At 53.4% G+C, this 27,858-nt stretch overlaps 1 protein-coding gene across 2 annotated transcripts; it reads right to left on the bottom strand.

Moving 5' to 3' along the window:
• Positions 1-339: 339 nt before the first annotated feature.
• Positions 340-27,858, bottom strand: NECTIN2 (nectin cell adhesion molecule 2; the record flags this gene model as incomplete). 2 transcript variants are annotated; one of them, XM_079723280.1, is made up of 9 exons in its annotated part: positions 340-603; positions 1,266-1,352; positions 1,499-1,562; positions 3,456-3,609; positions 10,566-10,714; positions 11,030-11,147; positions 12,380-12,676; positions 16,214-16,609; positions 27,768-27,858. In XM_079723280.1, 9 exons carry the CDS (start codon positions 27,856-27,858, stop codon positions 340-342), a joined length of 1,620 nt encoding a protein of 539 aa, XP_079579406.1. The 2 variants fall into 2 exon arrangements, with proteins under 2 accessions (XP_079579406.1, XP_079579407.1); XM_079723281.1 differs by lacking the exons at positions 340-603; positions 1,266-1,352; positions 1,499-1,562; positions 3,456-3,609 and adding an exon at positions 6,257-6,927.

Genomic DNA, 27,858 nt, shown 5'->3' with positions numbered 1-27,858 from the left:
TCTTCTTTGGGATTTGGGGGGAGTCTGGAGATGGTGGGACATGAGAGGTATAATCTAAGGTCACAGTCTGAGGACCCCTTGGATAAGAGGTTGTGCAGAAACCTACCTTCTCCAGCCCTTCCTAAGATAAGGTTATCAGTTATCCATTGTCATGGCCCATTTCTCTGAGTCAGAGATCATGGATTAGAGGTCACAGTGGAGCCACCAAGATAGAAGTCACAGATGAGATGCATGTGTGTTAACTGACAGTGGCCAAGCGAGAGATGAGGGGGCCCTAGATCCCTGGCAGAAAGTTGAGGGATCAAAAAATGAGAGGTGAGAGGCCAGGACCATGGCGGCTTACACATACATGGCCCGGGACATGACAAAACCTTTGCCCTGGTAGGACTCAGAGGGGCTGGAGTAGGACAGGGAATCGTAGGTGGGGTTGATCTTGTCCACATAGACTTCCTCCTCCTCCTCGTCCTCTAGATCCAGGGAAAGCCTCTCCAGAGCAGGCGGCTCTGGAGGCACCAGCATGGGGGACTCCAGGTTCGTGGTCCCCAGGAGCAGGGGTCCTGACCGTTCTTCCAAGGTGGGAAGCTCATGATATCGAGGCATTTCCTGGGGATGGGGAGGGAATGAACCCAAGGTCACCTCTTGAACATGACACAGAATCCCACTCTGCTCCTTGACCCTCAAATCCTGACCACCATCTCCCCATGCCAACCAGACCTGACCTCACCCTATGTCACCCCTTGTCACCTGGGTTGATGTTGAACTGGGACAATCATACAGCTGGTCCCTAACTCAAAGCCCAGACCATGGACTCTACCCTGTTAATCCTGAGCCTCTCCTTTTCTTTTGATCACTGACCCCAAGTTTTTCCCCATGAGCCTTTGACTTTAATCTTGACCTAAGCTTAAGCTCTAAATAGCCCCTTGAAAACTGACTTGTCTCAAACTCAATATCCAACCTCTGATCTCCAGGAGGCCACTGAGGGGAGTGACTGTCTGTCTTGTCCCAGCTCCAGGTACAGTGTCTGGCAAATGGAGATACTCAACCAGTCTTCTTTGATGGGATGACTTTAAACTCTCACCCCATGTCCTTGGACTTTTACAACCATGACCTCCCCCACTGAATCCTAAATGTATCTCAGAGCTCTAAGGTCTGACCAGAGATACAGCTCCGAACTTGAGTTGTAACCTTTAGTCCTTGACCTCTTATGTAAGGAGGCCCTTAAACTCAGATCCCAAACCCACCCTTGTCCTCTCCCGAGCTCCTACCTGCTCAGCGCACGAGACACTAGCATCAAAGTAGGGGATCTTGAGTGGGTTGTGCTCTGAGGCCCCCAGGGTGAAGAGCTGGGAGGGCTGCGATGCAAGAGAGAGGGACAGGTCAGGACCACCCCCCCTCCCAGACAGCCTCTCCCCACCAGTCCCCCCTCCCAGGCCCGGCCTCAGTGGCAAAAGTGGTGTGGGGATGTGGGGGCAGCCTGGGCTCCAGGGGAAGTGCTCACCATCTCCGGCTCCTCCAGCTTTGCCTTTGGAGTCGGCGGCTTGTATGAGGGAGGCCCCTCTAGGCTGTGGGGTAGGAGGTAGGTCAGGTGAAGGCTAAGCCCTGAGAAGCCCTCTACCCCAGGGCCACTGCACACTTCTTTCCTCTGTCTGATCTCTCTTTCCATCACCCACCTCCCCTTACCCAGCTTACTCCTACTCATTCCATGAATTTCTCTTCTTCCAGGAAGCCCTCCTGACTCTCCAGGGGGATCCAGAACTCCTGTTATATGATCATATCTACCTATACGTCCCTCACAGGGCACTTACTGAGTTTGTATTTGAAATATTATTTCTGATCTCATTCAACGACTGTACCCCACTGTGAGCAATGTGAGGGGAAAAAAATGAGATCTGTGTTGTCAACATGGTGTTCCCAGAACACACTATGAGGAATATCAGGAAATATTTGTTAGAGGAGGGAATGAAAAAAATGAATGAAATGCTTTCCTGCCCCCCAAACTATGTTAAATTCCCTCATTCTACACACCCTCAGACCAGAGCGTCCTATATATATAATAATGATGGAGGCTTACTATGCCTTCAATCCCCAGCTCAGATGTCCCTGCCTCCAGGAAGCCCTCCCTCATCTTTCAGGCTGAGTCAGGTGCCCCTTCTAGCCTCTCCCAGCTCCCTCAGCTTCCCTAGCCCATCCCTGGCCATGCTGGACTGTCACTGTCTGGGAACAGGTCTGTCTCCTTGAGACTGTGAACCCTGGGAGGCCAGGGCCAGGGCCATCTCAGACACCACTGGGTCTCATGGGCTTAGAAGAAGAGATCAACAGCAGGTTGTTGGTTTGCATTGACTAGATGATTAAGACAGTGGTTCACAAACTTTCTTGTGCATCGTAGGGAGTTTGTTATAAATACAGATGCCAAGCCCTTCTTGTAAAAGTTCTGATTCAATTGGTTTGGTGTAAGCCCCGGAAGGTGCATTTTTAACAAGTGTTCCCCCTCGCACACACTGGGTCATATTATTTTAGAACCATTTTGCCCCCAGAATGCTGTCTTGCTGGATGAATTTCAGCAAGTGATTTCAGCTCTCTGAACCTGTTTCCTCTTTAAGAAAATGGGTACCCTTAGCTCCATCTGAAAATGAGGTTTCCATGATATGATATATTTATGTGTGTGGATGTCTTTTATTTATTTTTAAATTTTATTTTATTTTTTTGGACATCTTTTAAGTGTTTGTCTCATCATTGTGTTCCTAGCTTTCAGGGTCTTGCCCCAAGTGGGTACTTTCTGAATACCTATTGAACGAATGAATGAATGGATGGATGTGAGGCTTCATTGAGATCACACATGTAACATACATCTCATCAAGCCTGGTATATAAGTGTTCTACACAGAGAAGTGGGGCTAGTTTCCCCCAATATCTAGGCTCCTCTTTTCTCATAGTAATAGAGATTTTGGCAGGGTACGTGGCCACCAGAATAAAGACTACGTTTCCCAGCTTCCTTTGCAGCCGAGGCAGCCATGTGACTAGGCCACTGGGAAATGGGAAATGAGGGGAAGTGATGGGTTCCCTTACAGGGCTTCCAACTGCCCTCTATTTCCATTTCCCTTTCCCACTGAAAGGAATGGGGTCATTGAGGCCAGGATGGTCATGTCTGGTTGTCACGTACATAGACAACAATAAAAGAGAGGGGAGCTATCTTGGAATGTGAATGAAGGTCACGAGCTAGGGAAAGTGGAGCAAAAAGATAGCAGGAGCCTCGGCTCTGATGATGTCACAGAGCAGAACTGTCATAGCCATGATTTCTAGGAGACAGAAATAAACTCTCCTCTCCACCCCATTTAAGTCATGGTCATTCTGGGTCACTCAGCCATGGCTGATGACTTTCTCCCGGCCTCCTCCCCAGCTCTGTGTGCCCAGTTCTGGGACGCCCCCCTCATCCACTTCTTAGGGCCCATCACTCACTCCTCCACCTCCTCTGCCCCCTGCAGCCTCTGCTCCTTCCGCTGCTGTCGGCAGATGAGGATGCCTGTGGCGGCCACAGCAGTTGCAATGATGGCAGCGATGATGCCCCCAATGATGCCACCTGTGGCCCCTGCGCCTGCTGTGTTGGGTGTCTCTGCAAGAAGAGGGACAGTGTGAGGAAATCTCCAGGAGGAAGCCACAGTGCCTTATTCCCAGCCCCACCTCCCAAGTCACCACCCACCTGCCTACCTCTTTTCCCAAGGGCAGAGGACATTCTTTTTATTCACTTAATCCTTAATGATTATTTGTTGTGTGATAGAGTGGTGAACAAAACATACAAAAGTCCTAGTCACATTGGACCAATGTTTCGTTGGGCAGGGAGGACACCAGTAGAGAAATATACACAATAGCTAATATGCCAGGTGATAGTAAGTGATAGAGGATAATAGTGTATAGTAGGGTAGGTGATAAGTGACAGAGCAGGGGCCCTCAAGGGCAGTCAGAGAGAGCCTTACTGTGAGGTGACATTTGAGCAAAGACCTGAAGGAGCTGTAGGGGGTGAACCATGAGAATATGAGAGCATTCCAGGCAGAGCGAACAGCCAGCGCAAAGGTCCTGGGGAGGGAGCCTCAAGTTGTTTTTGGTTTTTTTTTTTGCGGTACGCGGGCCTCTCACTGTTGTGGCCTCTCCCGTTGCGGAGCACAGGCTCCGGACGCGCAGGCCCAGCAGCCATGGCTCACGGGCCCAGCCGCTCCGCGGCATGTGGGATCTTCCCGGACCGGGGCACGAACCCGTGTCCCCTGCATCGGCAGGCGGACTCTCAACCACTGCGCCACCAGTGAAGCCCTCAAGTTGTTTTTAAAGACAGCAAGGAGGGGCTTCCCTGGTGGCGCAGTGGTTGGGGGTCCGCCTGCCGATGCAGGGGGCGTGGGTTCGTGCCCCGGTCCGGGAGGATCCCACGTGCCGCGGTGCGGCTGGGCCCGTGAGCCATGGCCGCTGGGCCTGCGTGTCTGGAGCCTGTGCTCCGCAGTGGGAGAGGCCACAACAGTGAGAGGCCCACGTACCACAAAAAAAAAAAAAAAAAAAAAAAGACAGCAAGGAGGCCATGTGGCCAGAGCAGAATGATGATGCGAGAGTGTGGAGCTAAGGGAAGAGAGGTGATGAGGAATGGAGCGAAAAGGCAAAAAATTGGGGGGCGGAGTGTGATTCTGGATTTGGGATCAGACGCCCTCATTCATTACATAGAATGGAGTCATCCTAGGCAGAGGATCATAGCTCCTCTAACCTAACAGGAAAAGGGGTGGAGAGAAGCCCATGACCCCCTGGGCCTCTCCTTTGTAACACTTCCCACTTCCTGAATCGTTTTTGGAGCAATTACCTGTTTACTTGCCAATTTCCACACTGAATGCTCCAAGGGGTGGGGTGTGGCACACAGTTGGTGTTTTTCTAGACATGTAAGGAGGGGCCCAGCAGGGACACTTAGGGACCTACTGTCTGCCAGATCAGCCAAATTCCCGCCCCTGCCCTCCTGGCACTACCCTCCCATTGTGGGAGGAGGTGGCGGGGGGGTGGCCTTGGACAGGATGGTACAGACAATAAACCACTAGGGGAAATAACATGTGTGCCAAAGCCCCATCCACAGGCTTCCCCCTTCCATCAACCCCACTACACAGATGCAGAGAGAAAGCTGCCGGTGGGAATGCTGCCTGGATCCCCGGACTATCCGATTTCCACAACTTCCCGTTACATGGCCTGGCATCCTCTGGAGGGCTTCAGAGCGTGGGGGAATATCAGAGTAACTGCTGCTCAGTCTACATGCGCTCACCCTAAAATGGCTGCTATTCCTGTTGTTGACTGCATATCCGGGAGGGCAGGGCAAGCTCTGCCCGAGTCACCGCGGTGTCCCCGCACCGTGAGTGGAAGGCAATGCAGGTGGAAGAAACGGGGTCACCAAGCCCCTCCTGGGTGCTCAGCCCCACGCTGGGCATTCGGGTGCAGGCTTACTGAGTCCCAGGACAGCCTCAGGAGCAGAGATGAAGGCCACTGGTGTTTTACCAAGGTGGCCATGGGGCTCAGGAAAGCAGAGGTAACCTTGCCCCCGCTCCACGGCTCCACCGCAGTCCCCTGCCCGGGTTTGGGAGATTTTCTAATGGTGGCGGGGAGTGAGTAGTATACAGAGCTGCAGGCCCTCCCCCTGAATCACTGAAAAGCCCCTTGGGCACAGCCTGGGGACGAGGGAACACAAAGGAGGTACGAAAGGCCACTGCTGTATCTTCCAGAGGCGGGACTTTCCTGGTTCCTCAGCAACCCCAGCTGCCCCACCCCCTCAGGGCCCCGAGAATGAGGGGGCAGTCCTCCCTCCCAGGGTCCTCAGCAAAGCTCTTGGAGGTCGGGTTTGAGCTGCCCTCAGAGGATCAGATCACAGCACCTCCCCACCTTCAAGGGCCCACAAGTCCAGGGTCCCAGCCCCGCTCTCCCGGGGAGCTCAGTTCTCCCGCCAGTCTGGCCACTCCATCCAGGAAGGCAGCCTCTGTCCTGGAAATCCCGAGTCCAAGCACCAGCCTCTAAGCCCAGTTCCTAGTCCCACCGGCCTTAGGTGTCTCGGGCATCCAATATGTCCTTCAAGGACCCAAGTGACCAGAGCCCACCCCCACCGGCCCCCAACCCCAGCCTCACCAAGTCTAGCCTCCACCAGGCTCCCAGTCTCCAGGGCCCACCCCCTGGGACCTAGCAGTCCCTGTCCCACCCCCCCAAGGAGGGCGTCCGATGTATTACAAGACACCCCCAATGTTTTCCTCCAAGGTGTTTATTAACTCCTGAGTGTCATGGGGCCAGAGCAGGCTGGAGCCCAAATCGAGTCTCTGGGGGGGAGGGTGCTCTGTGGGTCCCCATTCCCGAGCTCCCCCGGGGTGGGGGGCTCCCCTGCCCCATGCAGCCCTGGAGACAGAAGTCCAGTGTGTGACATTCCACCTCCCTCCACATCCCAGGAAAGGAAGTGGGAGGTAGCTTTGAACTCCAGTGTCTTCCGGACAAACAAGTTCAACCAGTCTGGGACCCTTGGCTGTCTGCCTGTCTTGGGGTCACACATAAACTGCCCGCCGGGAGATGAGGGAGCCGTCCAGCTGGGACTCCATGTCGTCCTCGAGTGCCGGGGGCGGAGGCAACATGAGGCCTTTCTCTGCCTTGTCCTCCTCTTCCTCCTCGTCCTCCTCGTCCTTGCCCTCTGGCCTCAGGGGACCAGGGGCAGTTGGCGTCCAGAAGACGGGACCCCCATTCCCAAACACCTGAGTTTTCGGATCGTAGGATCCTCCTCTGCCGCCATGTCCTCCTCCTGGGCTTTTCCTCCTTCTCTTGACCCTCAGCAGGATGAAGGCCAAGGGCCCCCCAGCCAGAAGCAGCAACACCAGCAGTATTCCCCCACCAGCCCCCCATACCACTGGACCCGTGTCTCGGGGCGAGGCCCGCGGGGTGTCTGAGGAGAGAGAAGGGGTGAGAGAGAAAGGGAGACACGAGGTCAAGAGGATACATCTGGGAGTTGGGGGGCGGGGGACCCAGGACACAGCAGGGCAGTGACGGGAACTAGGGAGGTGACTCAACTTGGGCAGAAGAAGGCGGAGGGAAGGGAGAGCCCGCTTCCCTCTTCGCTACACGCTGGGCGCTTTGTATGTGGAGGGGTTGCCAATGGGTGGCCCCCAGATGGATCTCCTTACACCTGCACAGCGTTTTCCCCAAATTAAACTTGCTAACAAAATAGAAAACCAACCAACAAAAAACCAAAATTAAACTTGCTAGCTAACATTTAAAGCACTAGGCCATTTCACTGCAAATTCCAGATCTCTTTTAGGGGGGAAAAAAATCAGATCCCAGGGACTTCCCTGGCGGTCCAGTGGTTAAGAGACCGCGCTTCCACTGCAGGGGGCATGGCTTCAATCCCTGGTGGGGGAACTAAGATCCTGCATGCCATAAGGCGTGGCCAAAAAATTAAAAAAAAAAATCAGATCTGGCAACACTAAACTTTCATCTCCTCCACCTGGTGATGGGCTGCGACTGAGTCAGGCTGGTGACTCCGAAGGGGACAGAGTTCCACACCTGGCCACCCAGGTCACTCGCCAGGACCCTGTAGGCATCTGAGTTTGAGACCCCCTCCCAGAAGCTCTGAGGTCAGCGTCAAGGAATCTTGGGGCTGATCCAGCCAGGAAGAGGCAGCCTAGATTTGAGTGTGGGGCTGTCTGATTCCAAAGCTCTTTGCACTTGAGAGAAAGGGGATTGAGAAGGGTGAGGGGCCTCCTGGTAATTCCTCCCCTGGGAACGGGAGTGGCTGGGAGCACGTGTCCCCAGTGTGGCGAATGGGGCTCCTGAAGCCCCCAGTCCCGGTTTCCTCTCCCAGCAGGGGCTGAGCTTGCGGGAGGGGAGGGGTCTGGGGGAGGATGGGGGGTGGGGTTGGGCGGAGAAGGAAGCCAGGGAGCCCTAAGTGGGGAGAAGTGAGAATGAGGGATAGACATGGGTGCAACAGGCATCTAATCAGACCCTCCCGCTTCCCCCACCCCTGCATGCAGGGTGTGACTGGAAGAGACCGTGGCGGGGTGTGTGTGTGTGGGGAGGGTCCACTTACACCTGACCCTCCCCTCCCCGCGCCTCTGCACACCAGAGGGGCTGGGACCCAGGCATCTGTTTCTGGATGTTTTCCAAAAACGGGGGGTCATGACCTAAAGGGCTGTCAGATCAGTCTGGTGACCCACAAGCAGCAGTAAAACAAAATAGAACAGAAAAAGTTTACCTCAAGTATGAAGGGTAAGTAGTATTTTGTGAAACTTTTTAGGGGGAATATATTCCTATACCTGTACCCTGGAGATGGGAAAGATTTCTTTCAGTGAAGTCTGGAGACCAGTTTTCACACGTGTCGGAACGTGTGTCTGTGTTACTGGGGATGATGATTTGGAGATGGTGGGTGAGCGTGTACCTGCCTGTGGGTCAGAAATTCTCTGAAGCAATGTCTAGCCCGCGGCCTTGCCTTTGTTCTTATGTTTTCACTGGCGTGAACCCCAAACCGATCGTGAGAGCGTGTGCGGGTCTGTGTGCGCATGGGGACGTGAGGCGTCTCTGAGACCCTCTGACGTGACCCTGCCAAGAGCTGTTGAGTGAATCTCCTCTCTGGGCAAGGCCACCTGTTGGCACACTCACTGCCCGTGATGATTTCTAGGGTGCTCAGAGGGTGTCCCCACGTTTGTTGGCATCCATCCGTAGGTGCATGTCTTTGCAATGAAGCTTTTACTGTCTGCGGGTCTGTGGGTACCACTGGGAGAGTCTCTGGGGGTGTGATTCTGTGTGCATTACCCGCAGCCCCCAACTGCCCAGGTTCCTGATGGGGCTCTGAGTATGTGTATTTCACTTGGTGAGTATCACCCAAGGCTGAACTCTGAACCCAGTGTGTTGGCTTTGGGGTTTCCAGTGGTGGATATCCCTGGGGTTTCTGGGTGTTTCGGGGGGGGTGTCCATGCTTTCGCGGCTCTGTCTTCCTCCAATGGCCCTCAAGTGTGATCCTGCTTGTATTCTGCAGGCTCCACCCCACAGAGGTGCCTACTGACCCAGTGCGGCTGGGGAGACCAGTTTCTCTGGTGAGTATCTGGGATAGAGGGTTCAGGGGGTGTATTTCCAGTTGGGGACCTCGCTGGGTGGGTGGAGCTGACCCTCCTCCGGCTGTTCCTTTGAGGGCAGGGACTGAGACTGGGTCACCATTGTATTCTCCACATTGAGGAGAATGCCTGGCCAAGAGGAAGACTCAGCAAATACTTGTCAGATGACGGTTTGTTGAAAGAGAATCTCCACAATGGGGTTTTTGGAGTTTCCGAGGGTGTGCACTTGAGAACGTCTTCAAGTTACCTTCTCAGCATCTGTGTGTGAGCCACGATGTTTCTGCGCGTGGAATTGTTGCTGTCCGCGGTTCTTTTTGCTTCTAGCATGTCTTCGTGATGGTGTCTGCCTCCAGGTGTGTGTGTTTGTGCACCTGAGCATGTCAGATGCGCTGAAGGTGGGCCAACAGTTTCTCTGGGTGTGTGGTCTGTGACACTGTTTCTGAGTAGCTACATCCTATCTCCCCGGCGAGTGTCTGAATTCCTCAAGAGGGATCCGTTTTCATCTGGGTGTCTTTCCAGGTGTGTGTGTGCGTGTGTGTGTTATGATCATCTCAGTAAGAGGGCCTGCTTCCGTCTGTCTCCAGGTGTGGGTGTGTCTGTCTTCACACCGATGCCTATGAGTTTGGTTGTGTTTTTGAGGGGGCCCTCCTCCCACCCACTGAGGCCCCCTGCCTCCCTCTAAGCCTCCTGGGCTACAGTTGTAACTGCGACCCCACTTCCATCAGCCCGAACCTGGGCTTTATTTTTGGCTCTATTTTTTTCCTCTCCAGCTAAGTCTTGGGTCCTATCTGTGTTTTTGAGTTCCCATAGTGGAGACTCAGAGAACTTTTGACCCACAGACACATCAGCCACCATTTCCAAAATACCACCTCCAGGGAATTCCCTGGCAGTCCAGTGGTTAGGACTCCACACTTTCATTGCCATGGATTCGATCCCTGGTCGGGGAACTAAGATCCCGAAAGCCAAGTGGTAGGCCAAAAAAACCCAAAAAACAAAGCAAAGCGAAACAAACCCAAAATACCACCTCTAGAAACACAAACATCCCAACACACACTCAAACTGGTTTCTGGGTCGTACTGACCAGCCCTCACTGTAAGAAGTCCATTGTTTCTGAGTGTTTATCTAGCTGCCCTCACGTGACTGTTAGTTGTGCAATTCTGTGGGCGTGTCTCACTGGCTGGAGGCCAGGCCAATGTCCCTGGATCTCTCCCTGAAGACCCTTCCCAGGCCTCTACTTTCTAGGAAGACCCCAGCGCAGGTCTCAATGTCCTGACTCCTCTGTCAGCACCTACCCTGTCACCCCAATCCAGATCCCACGTGGGGGCAAGCCACGCCGTCCCCCTCCCATAACTGAGGCGGGTCTGAATTCTCCCCAGATCAGCGGCGCAGCCTTCTCCAGTACAGCCCCAGAACCCAGAAGGGAGGAACACTTGGGGAGCAGACCCAGTCGTACACACCATCCCCAAGACCCGCTTACCTCGAACTAGGACCACCTGCTCGGCGTGGCCCGTGCCCACGGCATTGGTGACGGTGCAGATGAAGGTGGTGTTGAGGAGCCGGTCCACCGAGTGGACGATCAGCTTGGGGCCCTGGGCTACTGCTGAGGCTGGGAAGACGCCTGAAGTCCTGGGGGGTTTGGGGGTCACATGAGAAGGACAGCATGGTCCACGGGGAGTACAGGTCTGACAGCCCTCAGGAGCCAAGCTCTACGGACCTGAACTTACTCCTTAACACCCCAAACTGCGAGCTCCCTCCTTTGGGAGGACTCACGGTTTCAGGCCGCTGGTGCCCCTCTCTCACGGCACAGTAGTCCGGGACCCAGCCCCTCGTCCGTCAGCCCCAGGATCCAGACCCCCGGCCCCTCCCCCCCTCAGCCCCAGGATCCAGACCCCCGGCCCCTCCTCCCTCAGACCCAGGAGTCTGGGTCCCAACAGGACTCACGTGCTCCAGTCGTAGCCTGTGGGCTCTGGTTTGCTGCGGACATCACAATTCAGGGAGGCCTCACTACGGCCGACATACCAGTTGTCATCATAGCCGGATATGGAGACCTCAGGGGGGTCTGGAGGAAATGGGGGGACTGGCTCAGTGACAGGGAGAATCCCAAAAGGGGTGATAGGTGAGCAGATAGATAAGAATCCTAAAGAAATGGGCTGGCAGGAGGTGGACCCATGGAAAATGCCTGGGGCAGATCAATCCGGGCTGTACAGACACTGTCCAGGGACACGGCTGAGGGTCATTTTGAGGAAGTTACTGTTCGTTGCAGGCAGCGCCCGAGGGAGCCATTCTAGATAATGTGTGTCATTTCTGACATGCCCAGAGTAGATAAGGGAGTTAGTTTAACTGAAGGTATTGTCTGGGGAACTAGTATAGAAAATGCTGAGCTGGGGTATGGGGTATGATTGGACAGTGGCTGGAAAAGCTGCTAAAGTAACTGTTTGGCAGGGTGTTTGGAAGTGTGCCAGGGGGAGCCTCCTGGGTAATATTAGGCAGTGTTGGTGTGTAAGCAGTTTGGGGAAGAGCTAGCACAGAACATATCAGAAGGGGTTGATATTGACAGCGTACAGCGGGGAATTCCTTGGCGGTCGAGTGGTTAGGACTCGGCTCTTTCACTGCCGTGGCGCCGGGTTTAATCCGCAGAGTGGCCAAAAAACAACAACAACAAAACACATATTTTGTTGATAGGGTCCAGAGGGGTCAATGTGATTACACTGGGAGGCAGAAGTAGGTGTAGAGGCCGCAGGAGAGTCAGTATAGACAGTGTCCAGGGAGCCAATTTAGACAGTATGAATGGGGGTGTGTATGTAGACAATATTGGGTTGGGTAGTGTAGACAGAGTAGTGGATATAGACAGTGAGGGAGCAGTGTCAACTGGGTTGTGTGCTGGTAAACTGGTTCTCTGAAAAGGGAGGGGGGAAAAATAGAATAGCCCTGATTTGAGGTGTTTGCCAGTTTCCTTGGTATAAATACTCCACACGGCTGATTGAAGCTACCAGTAAGACTTCACTGGATGTGGAATTGGGAAGAAATGTATAATACCGACCCTTGCAAACCCATTCTGATTCACCATTGATTGTGGCAGCAAGGTGAGAGCCTAGTGAAGCCAGTATAGACAATGAGGGGGCAGTGTGCAGATGTTGTCCCGGGGAGCCAGTGTAGACAATGGGCAGGAAGGCAGTGCAGAATTTGACCCAGAATGCCAATGTAGACAACACTCAGGGATAATGTATACGGTGCCCTAGAGAAGTCGGTGTAGACAGTATTGGGGGTGTGGTCACATCCTGATGCACTCACAGCGCACAGAGAGGGTCACAGGCAGCAGAACTGGCTCCTCAAAGCTCTCGTGCTCCACTTTGCAGGTGACCTTGACACCATCTGCTTGGCCCAAGGGTACCAAGGTGAAGCGGCTGGTGACGGTGACTGTACCAGGCAGGGGTCCTGACACCTGGCTCTCTCTGGCCTCCCCATCCAAGGGTGAGAGCCAGGAGACTCGGGCAGGTGGCCGGCCGCCCGTGGAGACACAGCGGGCCACAGGTACAGGATCCAGACTGAGTGTGACTTCTTGTGTTTCGGCATGGTTCTGGGGCTGGGCTGGGGAGAGGAACATAGGGCAGCGTGGGTCACTCCACACCTAGAGTCATTCAACAAACACCTCAGCAGTGGAGCTGAGCAGTTAAACCCCAACTGCCTGGGTTCAATTCCCAGCTTTGCTGCTTTGCAGCTGCATGGCTTTGGGCAAGCCATTTCCCAACTCTGTACCTCAGCTTCCTCTTTTGTAAAGTGGGGATAATCACAGTACCCACCACATAGGATTGTTGTACAGATTAAATAAATTGAGATGTAAAGCACTTCGGATGGTACTTGACACTCACTGTGCTATCTAAGTATTAGCCATTATATTTTCTGTTCTGCTCTGCTAGAAAAACAGACAATGTCCACAAGTCTGGAAGAGGCTGAGATTTTAAAAGAAAAGCCAAAGCAGAATAATGAGGTTCAAAGGTCCAGCTGAAAAGCCCTCCAACTTCTTTTCCTTTAATCACCATTAGATTGTGGTGCCAGAAGTGGGATAAAGGCAGTGGAGCTTCCCAAAGCTGGAAAATTTTGCCCTTTTCACTCATCCTCCTGGAAAACATGGAAAAGTATTAGGCAGGGTAAACCTCCACGAGGAATAATAATGACAACCCACAGCTACTAATGTGTGCCCATAACCAGACACCTGAGTTCTGACACCTGAGTTCTCCACCAGGTGGAGAGATCCAGGAAGCATCTCTAGCTGCTTCCTGGATCTCTCCACCTGGCTATGTCTTGAGCTTCTCAACGTGGTACTGCCTTCCTCTCCTTTCCTATCCTTCCTGCATTCTCCCCTGACCGCCAAAGTCTCTGACGGGCCTGCCCACATCCTCCCTGATCACCCTCCCATCAGTCCTATGACAGCTCCAGGCACACCCACCCCATCCCTGCTCCCACCCACTGCAGGGTCTTAGCGACTTGCACTGCCTGGAGTGCTCTGGCTTCCCTTCTCCTCGTCTTGTTCTTCCTCCTCCTCCAGATCCCAGTCTCACTTCCTCAAGGAAACTTCCCTGACATCTGACTCCCCAAGAAAGCGGAGGCTTCACTGTTCTGTTCTGCACTTTTGTAGGCACCCGGTGCATGGAAGGTGCTCTCTACACATCTCTTGAATAGAACAAATGATTGCAGAAGAGAGACCTTTGTGAGGGATGAGCGGGGAGAAGATATGCGCTTTTTGCGAAACAGCTGTGGTTTTGGGGCTCCCTGGGAAGGGAAGTGTGTATGGAGGGACAGTACAGGGTACACTTCCCTAACTCTCTGGGGCTGAGGTGGGGGAGATAAAGTGTCCAGAGTGACGTGGCTTCTGTGGAGTTGCCGGGGGACGATGGGATCCCAGGGGATTGCCTAGATTTAGCAAGAAGTAGCATCTTCAAAAAGACGCCTTCGGGGCTTCCCTGGTGGTGCAGTGGTTGAGAGTCCGCCTGCCGATGCAGGGGACACGGGTTCGTGCCCCAGTCCGGGAAGATCCCACATGCTGTGGAGCGGCTGGGCCCGTGAGCCATGGCCGCTGAGCCTGCGCGTCCGGAGCCTGTGCTCCGCAATGGGGGAGGCCACAACAGTGAGAGGCCCACGTACAGGAAAAAAAAAAGACGCCTTCCCTAAGTCTTCCCCATTTCGCTAAGTGGTTGTGCGGGTCACCTTCCTGCTGGACCAGAAGGCTGGGAGTTCTTTTTTTTTTTTTTTTTTTTTAATGCAGTACGCGGGCCTCTCACTGTTGTGGCCTCTCCCGCTGCGGAGCACAGGCTCCGGACGCGCAGGCTCAGCGGCCATGGCTCACAGGCCCAGCTGCTCTGCGGCACGTGGGATCCTCCCGGACCGGGGCACGAACCCGTGTCCCCTGCATCGGCAGGCGGACTCTCAACCACTGCGCCACCAGGGAAGCCCTAGCTGGGAGCTCTTGATCCTCCTCCTCCCTTAATTCACAGACAAGCACCTTCTATCTCTTAAAAGTGTGATTATTTCCACTTCTCTCTTTATTCCACTCCCCTCCCCTCTTGCTTCTTCCCCCTTCCAAGCCAATGCCACCTCTCACCTGGTCTCCTTGCTTCCCTCTACCTTTGTCTACCCTTCTGATGGGCCCACACACAGCAGCCAGTCATCTTTTTAAAGCAATTTCAAGAGCTTGTTCAGGGTGCTCTTATGGTTTGAAACCGTCTGATGGCTCCAAATAATATTTCAGATAAAGGGGATTCCCTGGTGGTCCAGTGTTTAGGACTCCAAACTTTCACTGCCGAAGGTTGGGGTTCAATCCCTGGTCGGGGAACTAAGATCCTGGAAGCTGAGCGGCGTAGCAGGAAAAAAAAAAATTCAGATGAAGTCGAGCCACCTGGCCTCTCTCTGTCTAGGAGGCCCATGCAATCGTCATGACCCTGTTGGTTTTCTTGCCTTGTTGAGGGTCACTCAAGCCCTTGCCACCAGGCCCACTAGCCTCCTTTCTAGAACATGCCAAGCTGGCTCTCATGTCCCAGCGTATGCATAGGCTGTTCCCTCTGCTTGTGCATTCATTCCTCTGCCTGTGGACGTGTCCCTGACGGTGGCTCCTGCTTACACTTTGAGACTCGACGAAGAGGCTTTTGCTGACCATTCTATCTAAATGAGTCCACTGGGGCCCTCACTCTGAGTATTGCAACATCCTGGTGTTTCCTTTGTTTGCCAAATTGATTATTCTCTGGCTTTACCTCTAAAATATTTCCATAATCCAATCTCTTCTCATCACCCCCACTGCCTCCATCTTGGTCTAGGTGTCATCACCTCCTACCTGGACATATGCCGTCATCTCCTTTGTGGTCTCCCAGCCTCCACCCTCACCCACCACATAGCCAGAAGGAGCCCGTTAAAACCCAAGCCAGATCACATCCCTCTTCTGTTCAGAATTTCCTGTAGCTCTTGTTCTCTCAAGGCAAAAGCCAAAACCTTCACGTGGTCCGTGAGGCTGTGATCTGTGCTCCCCCATCACCTCCTTGACCTTGCCTCCTTCTACTTTCCTCCATTCATGCATCTCCAGCCACACTGACTTCCTTGCTCTTCCTCAGACATTCCAGGTGTGCCCTGCCTCAGGGCCTTTTCACTTGCTATTCCCACTGCCTGAAACTCTCTTCCCTAGACCTGCAGGGCTCCCTCACCTCCTAGTTTGGGTTAGCACCAGACCACCCTCGCTTACAATTGTAACCTGCTCCCCTCCAACTTCTGAAGCACCTATAACCACCTGACTCACTCTTATTTTTCTTATGTATGTTATCTACTCCTTTGTCTGGAGTATAAGCTCCAGGAGGGCAGGGAGTGCTGTCTTCCTCACTGCTTTATCCCTAGAGCCTAGCATAGTGCGTGGCACAGAGTAGGTACTCAATTTGCTGAATGCTCACTGCCGGCTGTCTCTCCAACTTGCAGAACAGCGTGTGGCAAACAGTAGGTGCTTAATGAATAGCTGCCCATTGGCTGAAGATCACGGACAAGGTCGATATCACAGCTAAAGAGGAGAAACAGACCGCTGAGGGGCTCTCGTGCATTGCGCCCCCGACCCTCCCACTTCGTTGCAGCCCTGCCCCCCACCCTGCTCACCTATGACTCTGAGCCAGGTCACTCCCCGACTGGTGCCCCGGGGGAAGGTGGCAAACTCGCAGGTGTAGTTGCCCTCGTCCTCCACCGTCAGCCCCCGGAGGGCCAGTGTGGCGTCCCGCACCTCCAGCTCTGTGCCTTGCCCGGCCCCGGTGCTCTGCCCGGCATTGACGAAGGACAGCCGCTCCTTGCCAGGCTTCGGGCTGGGGAAGCTGGGACCATACAGGGGGTGGAAGATGGCCACGTTCTGGTTACCCTCAGGCGCGTCCAGGCGCAGCCACGTCACCTGTGACACTCGGATTTCAGGCGCTGGGGGCAGCAGGTGGCACGGCAACTCTACGGTGTCCCCCAGGTGGCCCCGCACCTCGGCTGCGGCCCGAACTCGCACATCCTGGGCTCCTGCGGAGAGAGGAGAGAGAGAGGTCGGGTCAGTGAAGGACCCAGACACCTCCGGGCCAGGCCGGGCCATCACTGAGGGCCACCCCCTGAAATGCAGACCCGCAATGCAGTGCAGGAGTCTTTATGGAATCCCAATTCCCAAAAGGCCAGCCAGAAAGACAGTTTGAGGAAAACTAGGGACATTTGTGTCCAGGCTAGATGACATATGATTATGGAATTACCATTCATGATCTTAGGTGTGATGATTAAATTGTGGTTATGTAGTATTCCTTTAAAATTAAAAAAATTTTTTTAAATTTTATTTTATTTTATGCCACGCCGCATAGCTTGTGGTATCTAAGTTCCCCCACCAGGGATTGAACCCAGGCCATGGCAGTGAAAGCCTGGAGTCCTAACCACTGGACTGCCAGGGAATTCCCTATTTTATTTTTATTTTATTGAAGTATAGTTGATTTACAATGTGTTAGTTTCAGGTATACAGCACAGTGATTCAGTTTATATATATATCTCAATACATATATGTGTATTGTATATTCTTTTTCAGGTTCTTTTCCTTTATAGGTTTTACAAAATATTGAGTATAGTTCCCTGTGCTATACAATAGGTCCTTGCTGGTTATCTGTTTTATGTAGTCCTTTTTCTTAGAAGATAAATGGTGGATGGGACTTCCCTGGTGGTCCAGTGGTTAGGACTCTGCGATCTCACTGCTGAGGGCCTGGGTTCAGTCCCTGGTCGGGGAACTAAGATCCCACAAGCTGCACGGAGAAGAAGAAGGAGAAGGAGAAGGAGAAGAAGAGGAATAAGGGGATGATAAGGGGTGGAAATGTCACATCTGTAACGTACTCTCAAATGGTTCATCCAAAACAACAACAACCAAAACGATAAAGTGACGAAGCAAACGTGGCAAAATGTGACCCTTTGTCAAGTCTAGGGGCAGAGGATGAGGGAGGCTGCTGGGTCATTCTTCCAACTTACACATGTGTGTTTGAAATTTTTCATTATCAAATGTTTGGAGGGAAAAAAGAATCCTCCAAAAATAACAAAAACCTGAATCTATCCCAAAAGAAATTTAAAAAAAATTCAAAGTGTGAGGATAGTTTTCATTTTGTTTCCTACACAGTAATAATACTTTCTCTCACCTTTCTATAAAACCTACAGCCCTCTGTGCCTTTTTTTAAAATTTATTTTTTATTTTTTTGGCTGCGTTGGGTCTTCATTGCTGCACGTGGGCTTCTCATTGCTGTGGCTTCTCTTGTTGCAGAGCATGGGCTCTAGGCACGCGGGCTTCAGTAGTTGCAGCACACGGGCTCAGTAGTTGCTGTGCCTATTTTATTTAAAACAGCCTTGCTGAGATATAATTCCCACTCACCCATTAAAAATGTACAATTCAGGGACTTCCCTGGTGGTCCAGTGGGTAAGACTCCGTGCTCCTAATGCAGGGGCCTGGGTTTGATCCCTGGCCAGGGAACTAGATCCCGCATGCATGTGGCAACTAAGAGTTTGCATGCTGCAACTAAGAAGTCCGCGTGCCACAGCTAAGACCTGGCACAACCAAAATAAGTAAGTATGTAAATAAATAAATGTCTATATCTTATGTATATTTTTTTAAAAGTTAGACTAATAAATAAATAAAGTACGATTCAATGACTTTTCATATATTCACAAGAGTTGTGCAACCATCGCCATAATCAAGTTTAGGACATTTTTATAATCCCCCAAAGAAATCCCTGTACCCATTAAACAGTCACTCCCATTTCCCCTCCTCCCACCCCCTAGCAATCACTAGTCTATTTTCTGTCTCTATAGATTCTCCTCTTCTGGACATTTAGCATAAATCAAATCATACAACACGTGGCCTTTTGTGTCTGGTTTCTTTCACTTGGCATTATGTCTTCAAGGTGTACCCACGCTGTAACATGGGTCAGTGCCTTGTTCCTTTTTATGGCTCAGTAATATTCCATTGTCTGGATTGACCACATTGTGTTTATCCGTTCATCAGTTGATGGACATTTGAGTTGTTTTCACCTTTTGGCAATTATGAATAAAGCTGCTGTGAGCATTTGCGTACCAGTTTTTGTCTGAACGCATGGCTTTTATTTCTCAGCTTATCTTTTGTTTTCTGATTGCTAATAAAAACTGGAATAAAGGGGACTTCCCTGGTGGTCCAGTGGTTAAAACCTTGCGCCTCCACTGCAGGGGGTACGGGTTCGATTCCTGGTCAGGAAACTAAGATCCCGCATGCCGCGCGGCGTGACCAAAAAAAAAAAAAAAAAAAAAAAATCAGATCGGGGGCTTCCTTGGTGGCGCAGTGGTTGGGAATCTGCCTGCCAATGCAGGGGACATGGGTTCGAGCCCTGGTCCAGGGAGATCCCACATGCCATGGAGCAACTAAGCCCGTGCGCCACAACTGCTCAGCCAGCGCTCTGGAGCCCATGAGCCACAACTACTGAAGCCCGTGCACCTGGAGCCCGTGCTCCGCAACAAGAGAAGCCAACGCAATGAGAAGCCCATGCACAGCAACTAGAAAAAGCCCGCACACAGCAACGAAGACCCAATGCAGCCAAAAATAAATAAAATAAATAAAATTTAAAAAAATAATTAAAAAAATAAAAACCAGAATAAAGATGAATGTTTCTCTGCTGTGTAAGGCAGTACAGCATGGTGACTGAGGGCAGACTGCCTGGGCTTGAATCCTAGCTAGGCAACTTACTGGCTGTGTGACGTTGGGCAAGTCATTTAACCTCTCTGTGCCTCAGTTTCCTCGGCTGTAAAAGGAGGGTAATAATGGTGCCCATCTCCTAGGGATTGCCGTTTAAGGATTAAAGGATGTTTGTAGAGTACTTGGCACACAGGGCCCCCAGAAACACAAGATCAGTGCTTGGTAAATAAACATAGCCAGGTAAGTGTAATTACAAGTAGCCCTCGACACCCAGCCTCAAGGCAAGGCCCATGCCCAGCTGTCTCCAGATGTGAGGGGAGGAGCGTGTGCCGCCGCTGACCTCACACAGGAATCCAGGGGAAATTAACAGGGGACCCTAGTGAGAGGGTCCCCAGCAGAAGGCAGCCCCTTGGGCAGGACCCGTCCCAGGCACTTCTCAAAACAAGTCATCAGTGAAGGCCATTGTGTGACACAGACATCATCTCGTGGAAGCCCCACATACATCTTGCAAATCAAACCCAAGGGTGCCACCTTGGAAGATGGTCTCCTCGTCTGCAGCGGGACCAAACTGCCGAGTGTCGTGTGTGGGCCCCCGGAGCAGCTGGTGGGGGCTTCCTGCTGGCTCTGTCCCTTTCCAGGTGGGGACCTTGTTTCGAGCCTAATTTCCTCCATCTGTGAAACGGGGATGTTTAAGCAGCCCTGCAGGGTCCCTTGTGACAATTCCATTAAAGTGATTTTCTCCTGTAAGCTCCTCACAGGGCTGGCAGGGCAGGGGAGTCAAGCAGAGGCGGCCAGCCATCCGCTGCAGGCCAAATCCGGCTCTCCCACGTAGTTACTTTTGGCCCACATAACATTGTTCCAGAAGTGAACTAGCAGCACAGAAGGGTCTGGAGAGTAAAGGTCGAATCCAGACAAAAATAGGATATGAGGCTCTGGGGGCAACAGTTAGGTGGAGCTGTGGAAGGGCCACCCCCTTCCCTCAAGGTGCCAGGAAGCATTACCCACATGGCCCCCAAAGGCACTGAGTATGGGACAAGGGTCCCCAAAGGCTATGCCCCTTTCTAGCTGGGTGAGGAGGGAAAGGCACTCCGTCAGGGAAAAACCCAGGCCAGTGTGAGCTGCAGAAGCAAAGTAGGGCAGGGCCAAGGGCTTAAGTTTTCTTCTTGAGGTAAGTGGGAGCCATTGAGGGTTCTTCACTTGGAGAAGGACTTGGCTAAAGTGAAGATTTTATTTATTTATTTATTTATTTATTTATTTTATTTATTTTATATTTATTTTTGGCTGCGTTGGGTCTTTGTTGCTGCGCACGGGCTTTCTCTAGTTGTGGCGAGAGGAGGCTACTCTTCATTGCAGTGCGTGGGCTTCTCATTGTGGTGGCTTCTCTTGTTGCGGAGCACTGGCTCTAGGCGCGCGGGCTTCAGTAGTTGCAGCACATGGGCTCAGTAGTTGTGGCGCATGGGCTTAGTTGCTCCGTGGCATGTGGGATCTTCCCGGACCAGGGCTCGAACCCGTGTCCCCTGCATTGGCAGGTGGATTCTTAACCACTGCGCCACCAGGGAAGTCCCTAAAGCGAAGATTTAGAACTTCAAGGGCATGAATGGTAGGAACCTTCCCGCCAGTTATTCTTTCCCAGACTATGCCAACCAGTGAGCAAAAAACAGTGACTCAACCCACAGGCCCTGGGTGCTAGAGGGTCAGCCCCTGAGGACAGGGATTTGCCTGTCTTGTTTCCTACTGTATCCCCAGAGCCTACACCAGGGCCTGGTTATAGTAGGTGCTCAATCAATACTGTTAAGAAAAAAAAACCTGTTGAATAAATATCCAGCTCTGTTCTGGGGGCAGGTACCACAGATGTGTCAGGACAAATCACGTGCTTGTCCTCTAGGAGCTTACATTCAGGAGGGGAGACAGATATTGTACAGACAGTGATCACCAAGCACTTTGCTGGAAAGACTGAAGGGGTGGGGCTGGGGGTGACGGGGAGAACCTAGAGCAGGGGCCTGACCCAGCCGAGGGGAGGGGCAGGAGAGCTTCCTGGAGGAGGTGACCTTTGCCAAGGGAAGCCAAGCTATAGTCCACAGAGCCCCACACCCCTCTTTGGATCGCTGGGTCCCTTCTGGGACTCAGATTTCCTGTCCTAAGGAAGTCATTGTGGCTGCAAGATACCTCTCTTCTTCTGGGGAGTTCTCTGGCGGTCCAGTGGTTAGGACTCAGCACTTTTACTGCTGTGACCTGGGTTCAATCCTCTCTTCTGAGGGAGGCTGCCCTCCTGCATCTAGAGTGGCTCTGGCTGCTTCAGAGGATTTAAAAAAAAACCCACTTTTAGGAATTCCCTGGCGGTCCCTGAGGCACAGGTTCAGTCCTTGGTTGGCAAGCCACATAGCGCAGCCAAAAATAAATAAATAAATAAAAATTAAATTTAAAAACCCCACGTTTAGCTTCTTGTGGGGCAAGGTTCTCAGCAAGTTCTTTCATCACCAATACTCTGTCCCCGATGGCCACACAGCCCGCCTCTCTCCAACTAGCTGGCCCTCGTTCCCTCACCCTGCACCTCACTTTCTCTCCATCTCACACAGCAGATTTTCATGACCTTCTTGGCTCTCTGAGAGCAGGAATTCTTTGCCTGGTTTTGCTCACCCTCAGTATCTGCAACAGAGACCAGCTCCTAGTAGATGCTCAATATTTGCAGAATGAATGAGGTTCTAAAATCCCATGGCTTGGACTTCCCTGGTGGTCCAGTGGGTGAGACTCAACGCCAGTGCAGGGGGCTGGGGTTTGATCCCTGGTTGGGGAACTAGATCCTGCATGCATGCCCCAAAACTAAGATCCCGCATGCTGCAACAAAGACCCGGCACAGCCAAAAAAAAAAAAAAAAAAAAAAATTCCCATGGCTCTACAATCCCTATTCTAAGTGTCTCATTCTGAATGAATGGATAGGATGGTTCAGCCCCTGTGGGGTTAGTGGCCCATTTATTAGGTATTTCCACCTCAGAAAAAGGTTCAGGATGGAAGCTTTGGAGTCATCCCTGACTCCTCTCTTTCTCTCACCATCGCCCCCTGCTCCGTGCCACCCATGCAATCCATCAGGAAATCCTGTCAGCTCCATCTTCAAAATATATCTGCAAAGCCGACCAGGTCTGATCCCTGCATTGCCTGTATCCTGGTCTAAGCCAGTGGCATCTCTCCCCTGGGTCATCCCCCCAGGGAGGGTTGCCGTTGCCCCTGAAGTCTGTTCCCACACGCAGCCAGAGAAGTTACAGCACATCAGGTCCCTGCTGTGGCTCTCTCCTCCCTCAGAAAAAAGCTCAAGTCTTTACAGCGGCCCACAAGGCCCTGCGTGACCTGTGCTCATCCTCTTTCTGACCTCATCTCTCACCCTCTCCCCTTGGTTCACCCTGCTCCAGCCACACCATCCTCCTCACTGTTCCTCAGACATGCCAGGCAAGTCCCACCTCTGGGCCTTTGCACTTGCTGTTCTCTCATCCTGGAACACTTCCCCTTCCCTCCCTCCCTTCGGATCTTTGCTCTGGAGCGTTCCCTGACCACCTTAATAATGAGAACAGAAACTCCATTAACCCTGCTTCGATTTCCTCATAGCAGCTGATGTGTCTTCCCCACGAGAACATCAGTGCCGGGAGCAGGGATGTTCGTCTGTCTTGGTCACTGTTGTATCCCCAGAGCCTAGAACAGTGACTGGCACACTGTAAGAGCTCGATAAAGGTGAAGACGGGAAATCAGCAGTGCACTAGATCATACAGGCTGAGGCTGAGTTAGAGTTTGGGCTTTTTCTTGGGGGCACTGGGGAGCCACAGAGAGTTATAGGCAGGGGGAGGGACAGGGTTAGGTTTGTGCTTTAGAAAAATCCCTCAGAACGGAGTGGGTCGGGCTTCAGAGGGCAGGGCTGTGGGGATGGAGGAAGAACCACATTGGAAGCTCATTCAGAAGTTGGAATGGTTGGGACACGGAGGCTGACTGGCTGTGGCGGTGAGGGGGACAGGGTTAGTGTGGGCTGATGCCCAGATGTTTTGCGTTTCAGGCAGAAGCAGGAGAAATGGTGCCAGGAGGAAGGCTGGCTTGGAGTTCGGACCCTAGTGTCCAGCACACTGCTGGGCAGGTGATTGTGCCCTGACCTTGGCCAGGACGTGACCAGCACCACAGCAGGGGAGAGTGTGGCCATGGGAACACCGCCCTCCCTCAGCTTCCCTTGGCCAGCCAGGCTGGTGACAGCTTCATGAGGTGTCAGCTGGGTCCCCAGACATGCTTCCTCTGCCTGGGCCCTGGGATGCAGGCTTCCTGTGGTGGCAGAGTCGGGGCTGCCCAGGGCATTGTGTGAGCCCAGGGGAAACATCTGGGGGGGTGCTGAGACTTATAGCCTGAGACCCTGAGATCTGGGGAAGGGAAATCAAGGCAGAGAGGAAGGGGCTGGGGGCCCGGACTCCTGGGTCCCTTCCTGGCTGGCTCCTCCAGGCTTGGCTCGTGCCCTCCAGACCAATAACGCATCATGACCTGCCCTCTCACCACGGGGCGCAGCAGACTCCAGCAGGCCCTTGAAGGCCAGCGTGCTTGGAGCGCTGGCCTCAGCTGCTGCCTCAGCTACCTTGTCAATTAATTGACTGCATTAATCACAGTGCCCACCCTCACAGCGGACATCCAGGAGCCGATCTGAGGAGGGGGTGAGCAGCAGTAGCCAGGATATGGGGCTGTCTGCCTGGGCCTGCATTTCGGCACCTCCTTCCCCCAGCCCACCTCTCTGATTGTGGTCGTCACTCAGCTCGGGGGACCCCTTCCCTCCCTGGTCTGAGATTTCCCTGCCTTTCTGCAGGGGCTTGACCCCCCTGAAGGTTTCCCCTGTGGGGTCTGATACTTCTGGTAGTGAATCTCTTCCTGGTCAAGCCTCTCAGACAGAACCCCACTCCCACTGATCTGCCCAGCGTAGAGTTTACACCAAAACATTTCTGTCTCTGAGACTCTGGCCTCCTCCTCCTGCAGGTCCTGTCTCTTTGATCTCTTGTGTCTCTGTCTCTGATTCTTAGGGTTCCGAGTCTGCCTGCCCTGTGTCTTCCAGGAGTCCCTGGTTTCTGCTCTCTGTGTCTGTCTGTCTGTCTTTCTCTCTAACTGCTTTATTGGGATACAGTTCCCATACCATACGATTCCCCCTTTTAAAGTGACCAGCTTGGGATGTCCCTGGTGGCGCAGTGGTTAAGAATCCGCCTGCCAATGCTGAGGACATGGGTTCGAGCCCTGGTCCGGGAAGATCTCACATGCCGTGGAGCAACTAAGCCCGGGCACCACAACTACTGAGCCTGCGCTCTAGAGCCCGCAAGCCACAACTACTGAGCCCGAGTGCCACAGCTACTGAAGCCCACATGCCTAGAGCCCGTGCTCCGCAACAAGAGAAGTCACCGCAATGAGAAGCCCGTGCACCTCAACAAAGAGTAGCTCCCGCTCACCACAACTAGAGAGAGCCCGCATGCAGCAACGAAGGCCCAACGCAGCCAAAAATGAATGAATAAATAAATAAATAAAAATAAAGCGTCCAGCTCAATGGCTTTTAGTAAATTCATAGATTTGTGCCTCCATTACCACAATCAATTTCAGATCACTTTCACCAGGCCAAAAAAATCCTAGCTGTTCTCATATTCTTCTTCTTCTGTATCTCCAACATCTGAGGTCTGGGTCTTTCTGGGTCTGGGTCTCCTAGTCTCTGGAATCCGGCTCCCTGCACCGTTTCCTGGGGTCCCTAATCCCTCCAGGTTTCTGGTCTCCATCTCCCAGGGCCGCCGTTTCTCGGTGTCTCTGACCCTCAGCTCTCTCTGCCTCCTGGGTCTCCCTGTCTCTGCATGGCTCTCCACACCTGTGACATACCTTCTCTTTGCTGGGCCACCTTACTGGGTCCCCTCTTCCCCTCCCCCTCCTGCTCCATTTCTCAGCATCACCGGGACATTAAAAATGTAACAGCATCCCTGGCGGAGGCGGGGGAGCTGGCCAGAGTGCCCAACTCCCTGTCCCTCCCGTGTCCACCACTCCCCATGGCCCCCACACACTGCTGGCCTTGAGGCTCGCCTGTGCCCCAACCTCCTTGGGCCATGGCATCGCCGTCACTGACTGGCTGGGGTCTTTTGGGCCCCCTGCCTGTCACCAAACCTCTGTCTCTCTCTCTATGCTGTTCCTGCCTTTACCCAGATGTCCTTCCAGCTCCCTTCCCCCCGCTCCCCCTCCCACACTGCCCCATCCCTGTGGCTGTATTTCATTCCCCCGTCTCTCGGTTCCATTCCTGTATGTGTCTTTGACCCCATCCCTAAATTTGTTTCTGATGCCCTCCCTCTATTGGCTTCTGTCCCCATCCCTGTATCTCCAGCCTCTCCCTGTATCCCTCTCTTCCCTCTCCTCTCCTTAGGATGTGAGCAGACCCACCCTTACTTCTCCCCTGTCCAGTCCCCCTTCCCTAACAAGAAGAGACAGCAGGCCGGCAGTCCCCTCTCCTCCCATCCCCCTCCGCTACCGTGGGGCTGACTGGCTGACATGGATGAGCAGTGAAAGCTGGGAGGACTGGGGAGGGCAGCCACAGCACGAAGCCCAGGTGGTGCACCCTCATTCCGTGGAGGCCAAGGAGGGGGAAGGCAGAGGAGCCAGGGACAGGGAAACAGAGATGGATGGAAAGGAGAGAGAGAGGGCAAGAAAGGAGGAGAGAAAGAGCTTGGAGAGAGATTAGAGAGCCAGAGGAGCAGAGGGAGAGGGTGAGAAATGGAGAGAGGAAGCGGGGAGAGAAAGTGAGGGAAGGAGGGGAGGGAGAGACAGAAAGAGAGGGAGGGAGAAAGGGAGGGAGGTGGGAAGGAGAGATGCAGAGAGGAGAGCAGAGAGCAAAGGCACAAGGATGGAGGGTCAGGAAAGGGGAAGACCTCCTCCTCAGGTGCTAAGAGCTTCCCCCCACCCCCGGGGACCAGTGGGACCTCTAAATCCCTCCAATGGCCCCGCAGGGAAGGAATTATCTCAGTTTTCCAAAGGAGGGAATGGAGGCTCGGAGGCACTTTCTGAAGTCCACCAGGCGGGGCAGAGCCAAGAAAGGCTCTGAAGTCTGCAGACTGGCTGTGGACCCTGGGAAAGTGGCTTGCCCTTTCTAAGCCTCTGTTTCCTCATCTGCAAAATGGGAACAGGAACTGGACCTGTCTCCCAGGGTGATCAAGAGCCTTCCATGAGATCATGCACCAAGTCAATGTCTGACCCAAGGTCGGGTGGATTCTGAGCATTCTCACAGAGGTGGCAGGTTCTGACTTTATCTCCCTATCTCTGACACAGAGGGAGAGGCAGGCGATGGAAGAGTCAGTACACAGTTCTGGGTCAAAGCTGGGAGACAATTCAGACACATGCTGGGAAAAAAAGACCAGGGGTCCCGCAAGCTCACTCCGTAGTTTCTGGCAAACCTTTGGGAAACTCCAGTATCCTGAGTTTCTAGCTGGGAATAAACAGCCGGGTCACCTGCAAAGGGGCGGGGCCAGAGCCTCCTTCACCTGTTTCCTCCCATCCCCTCCCTCTCCCGGGGCTGCACCCCTCCCCTAGGGGAGGTGGGGGGAACGGGAGGGCGGGAGAGTGGGCCGAGCAGAGAGAGAGACAGCGGATTAGGGCGGCGTCTCTTCGCGTCCACCTCCCGCTGCGGCTCCTAGGACAAAGGCGCGACTAGAGGAAAGATAAGGTCCCGAAACCGGGAGTCCGGGACCGGGAGCCAGGAGAGCGCCCGCCCCCGCCTTGTCCTGGCTCGGCGAAAGTGAAACCCGGAAAACTTCCCCAGGGATGCCCCGCCGACGGCTCGCAAGGAAAGGGAAGTGTCCCAGCCGGCGGGACTCGGCCTCCGTAGTCTACCTGGGACACAGCCGACCGAGCCTCCAGCTTCCAGACAGGGCCTCCGGCCCTTAATTTTATCTATAACCCAAGAGTCAGGGTTTCTGCCCACATTTGTGTCTGAATCTCAGGAGACATTCCAATGCCCACAATTAAATCTGGAGCCCAGGAGACAGGGCCTTTTGCTCTCCCCTCCCCCCAATTCTGTCTGGGACCCAGGAGACAGAGCCCCCTGCTCACAACCTGGAGCCCACAAGTTTGAGCCCTTCCTGCCCCCAATTCTACCAGGACCCCGGTAGACAGAGCCCCTAGCCTTCATTCTTCCTGGGACCCAAGAGATAGAGCCCTCAGTCCCTAATTTTTCTGGGGCCCAGGAGTCAGAGCCTTTAGCACTCTCGGGCTCGGGGTTGGAGCTCGCAGGCCCTTCCCCAGGTCGCCCGAATTATCACTCTTGGCTCTCTAAGGGACCCAAAGTCCGAGCTCCCCGCCCCTCTCGAGGACCTCGGCATCTGGCTCCCTGCCCTCAATTCTCCCCGGGCCTCAGACTCCCAACTCTGGGAGAAGGAAAGGGTGGTGGTCTCGCCTCATCATCGCGACCCTCCTGCTGGGGGTAGGGAAGGGGATGGGTTCGCGCGCGGCGGGGAGGTGCCTGCGGTCTCTCACCGGTTTCCCGGAGCAGTAGCAGCAGCAATGGCAGTAGCGGCAGCTTCGGCGGCGACAATTTCGACGGCGGGAGGGCTGCGTCCCGGGCCAT

This window comes from Hyperoodon ampullatus, assembly GCF_949752795.1.
Source record: "Hyperoodon ampullatus genome assembly, chromosome: 18".
NCBI classification, from domain to species: domain Eukaryota; kingdom Metazoa; phylum Chordata; class Mammalia; order Artiodactyla; family Ziphiidae; genus Hyperoodon; species Hyperoodon ampullatus.
The sequence above is the reverse complement of the archived record's forward strand: the minus strand, read 5'-3'. Positions and strand labels throughout refer to the sequence as shown.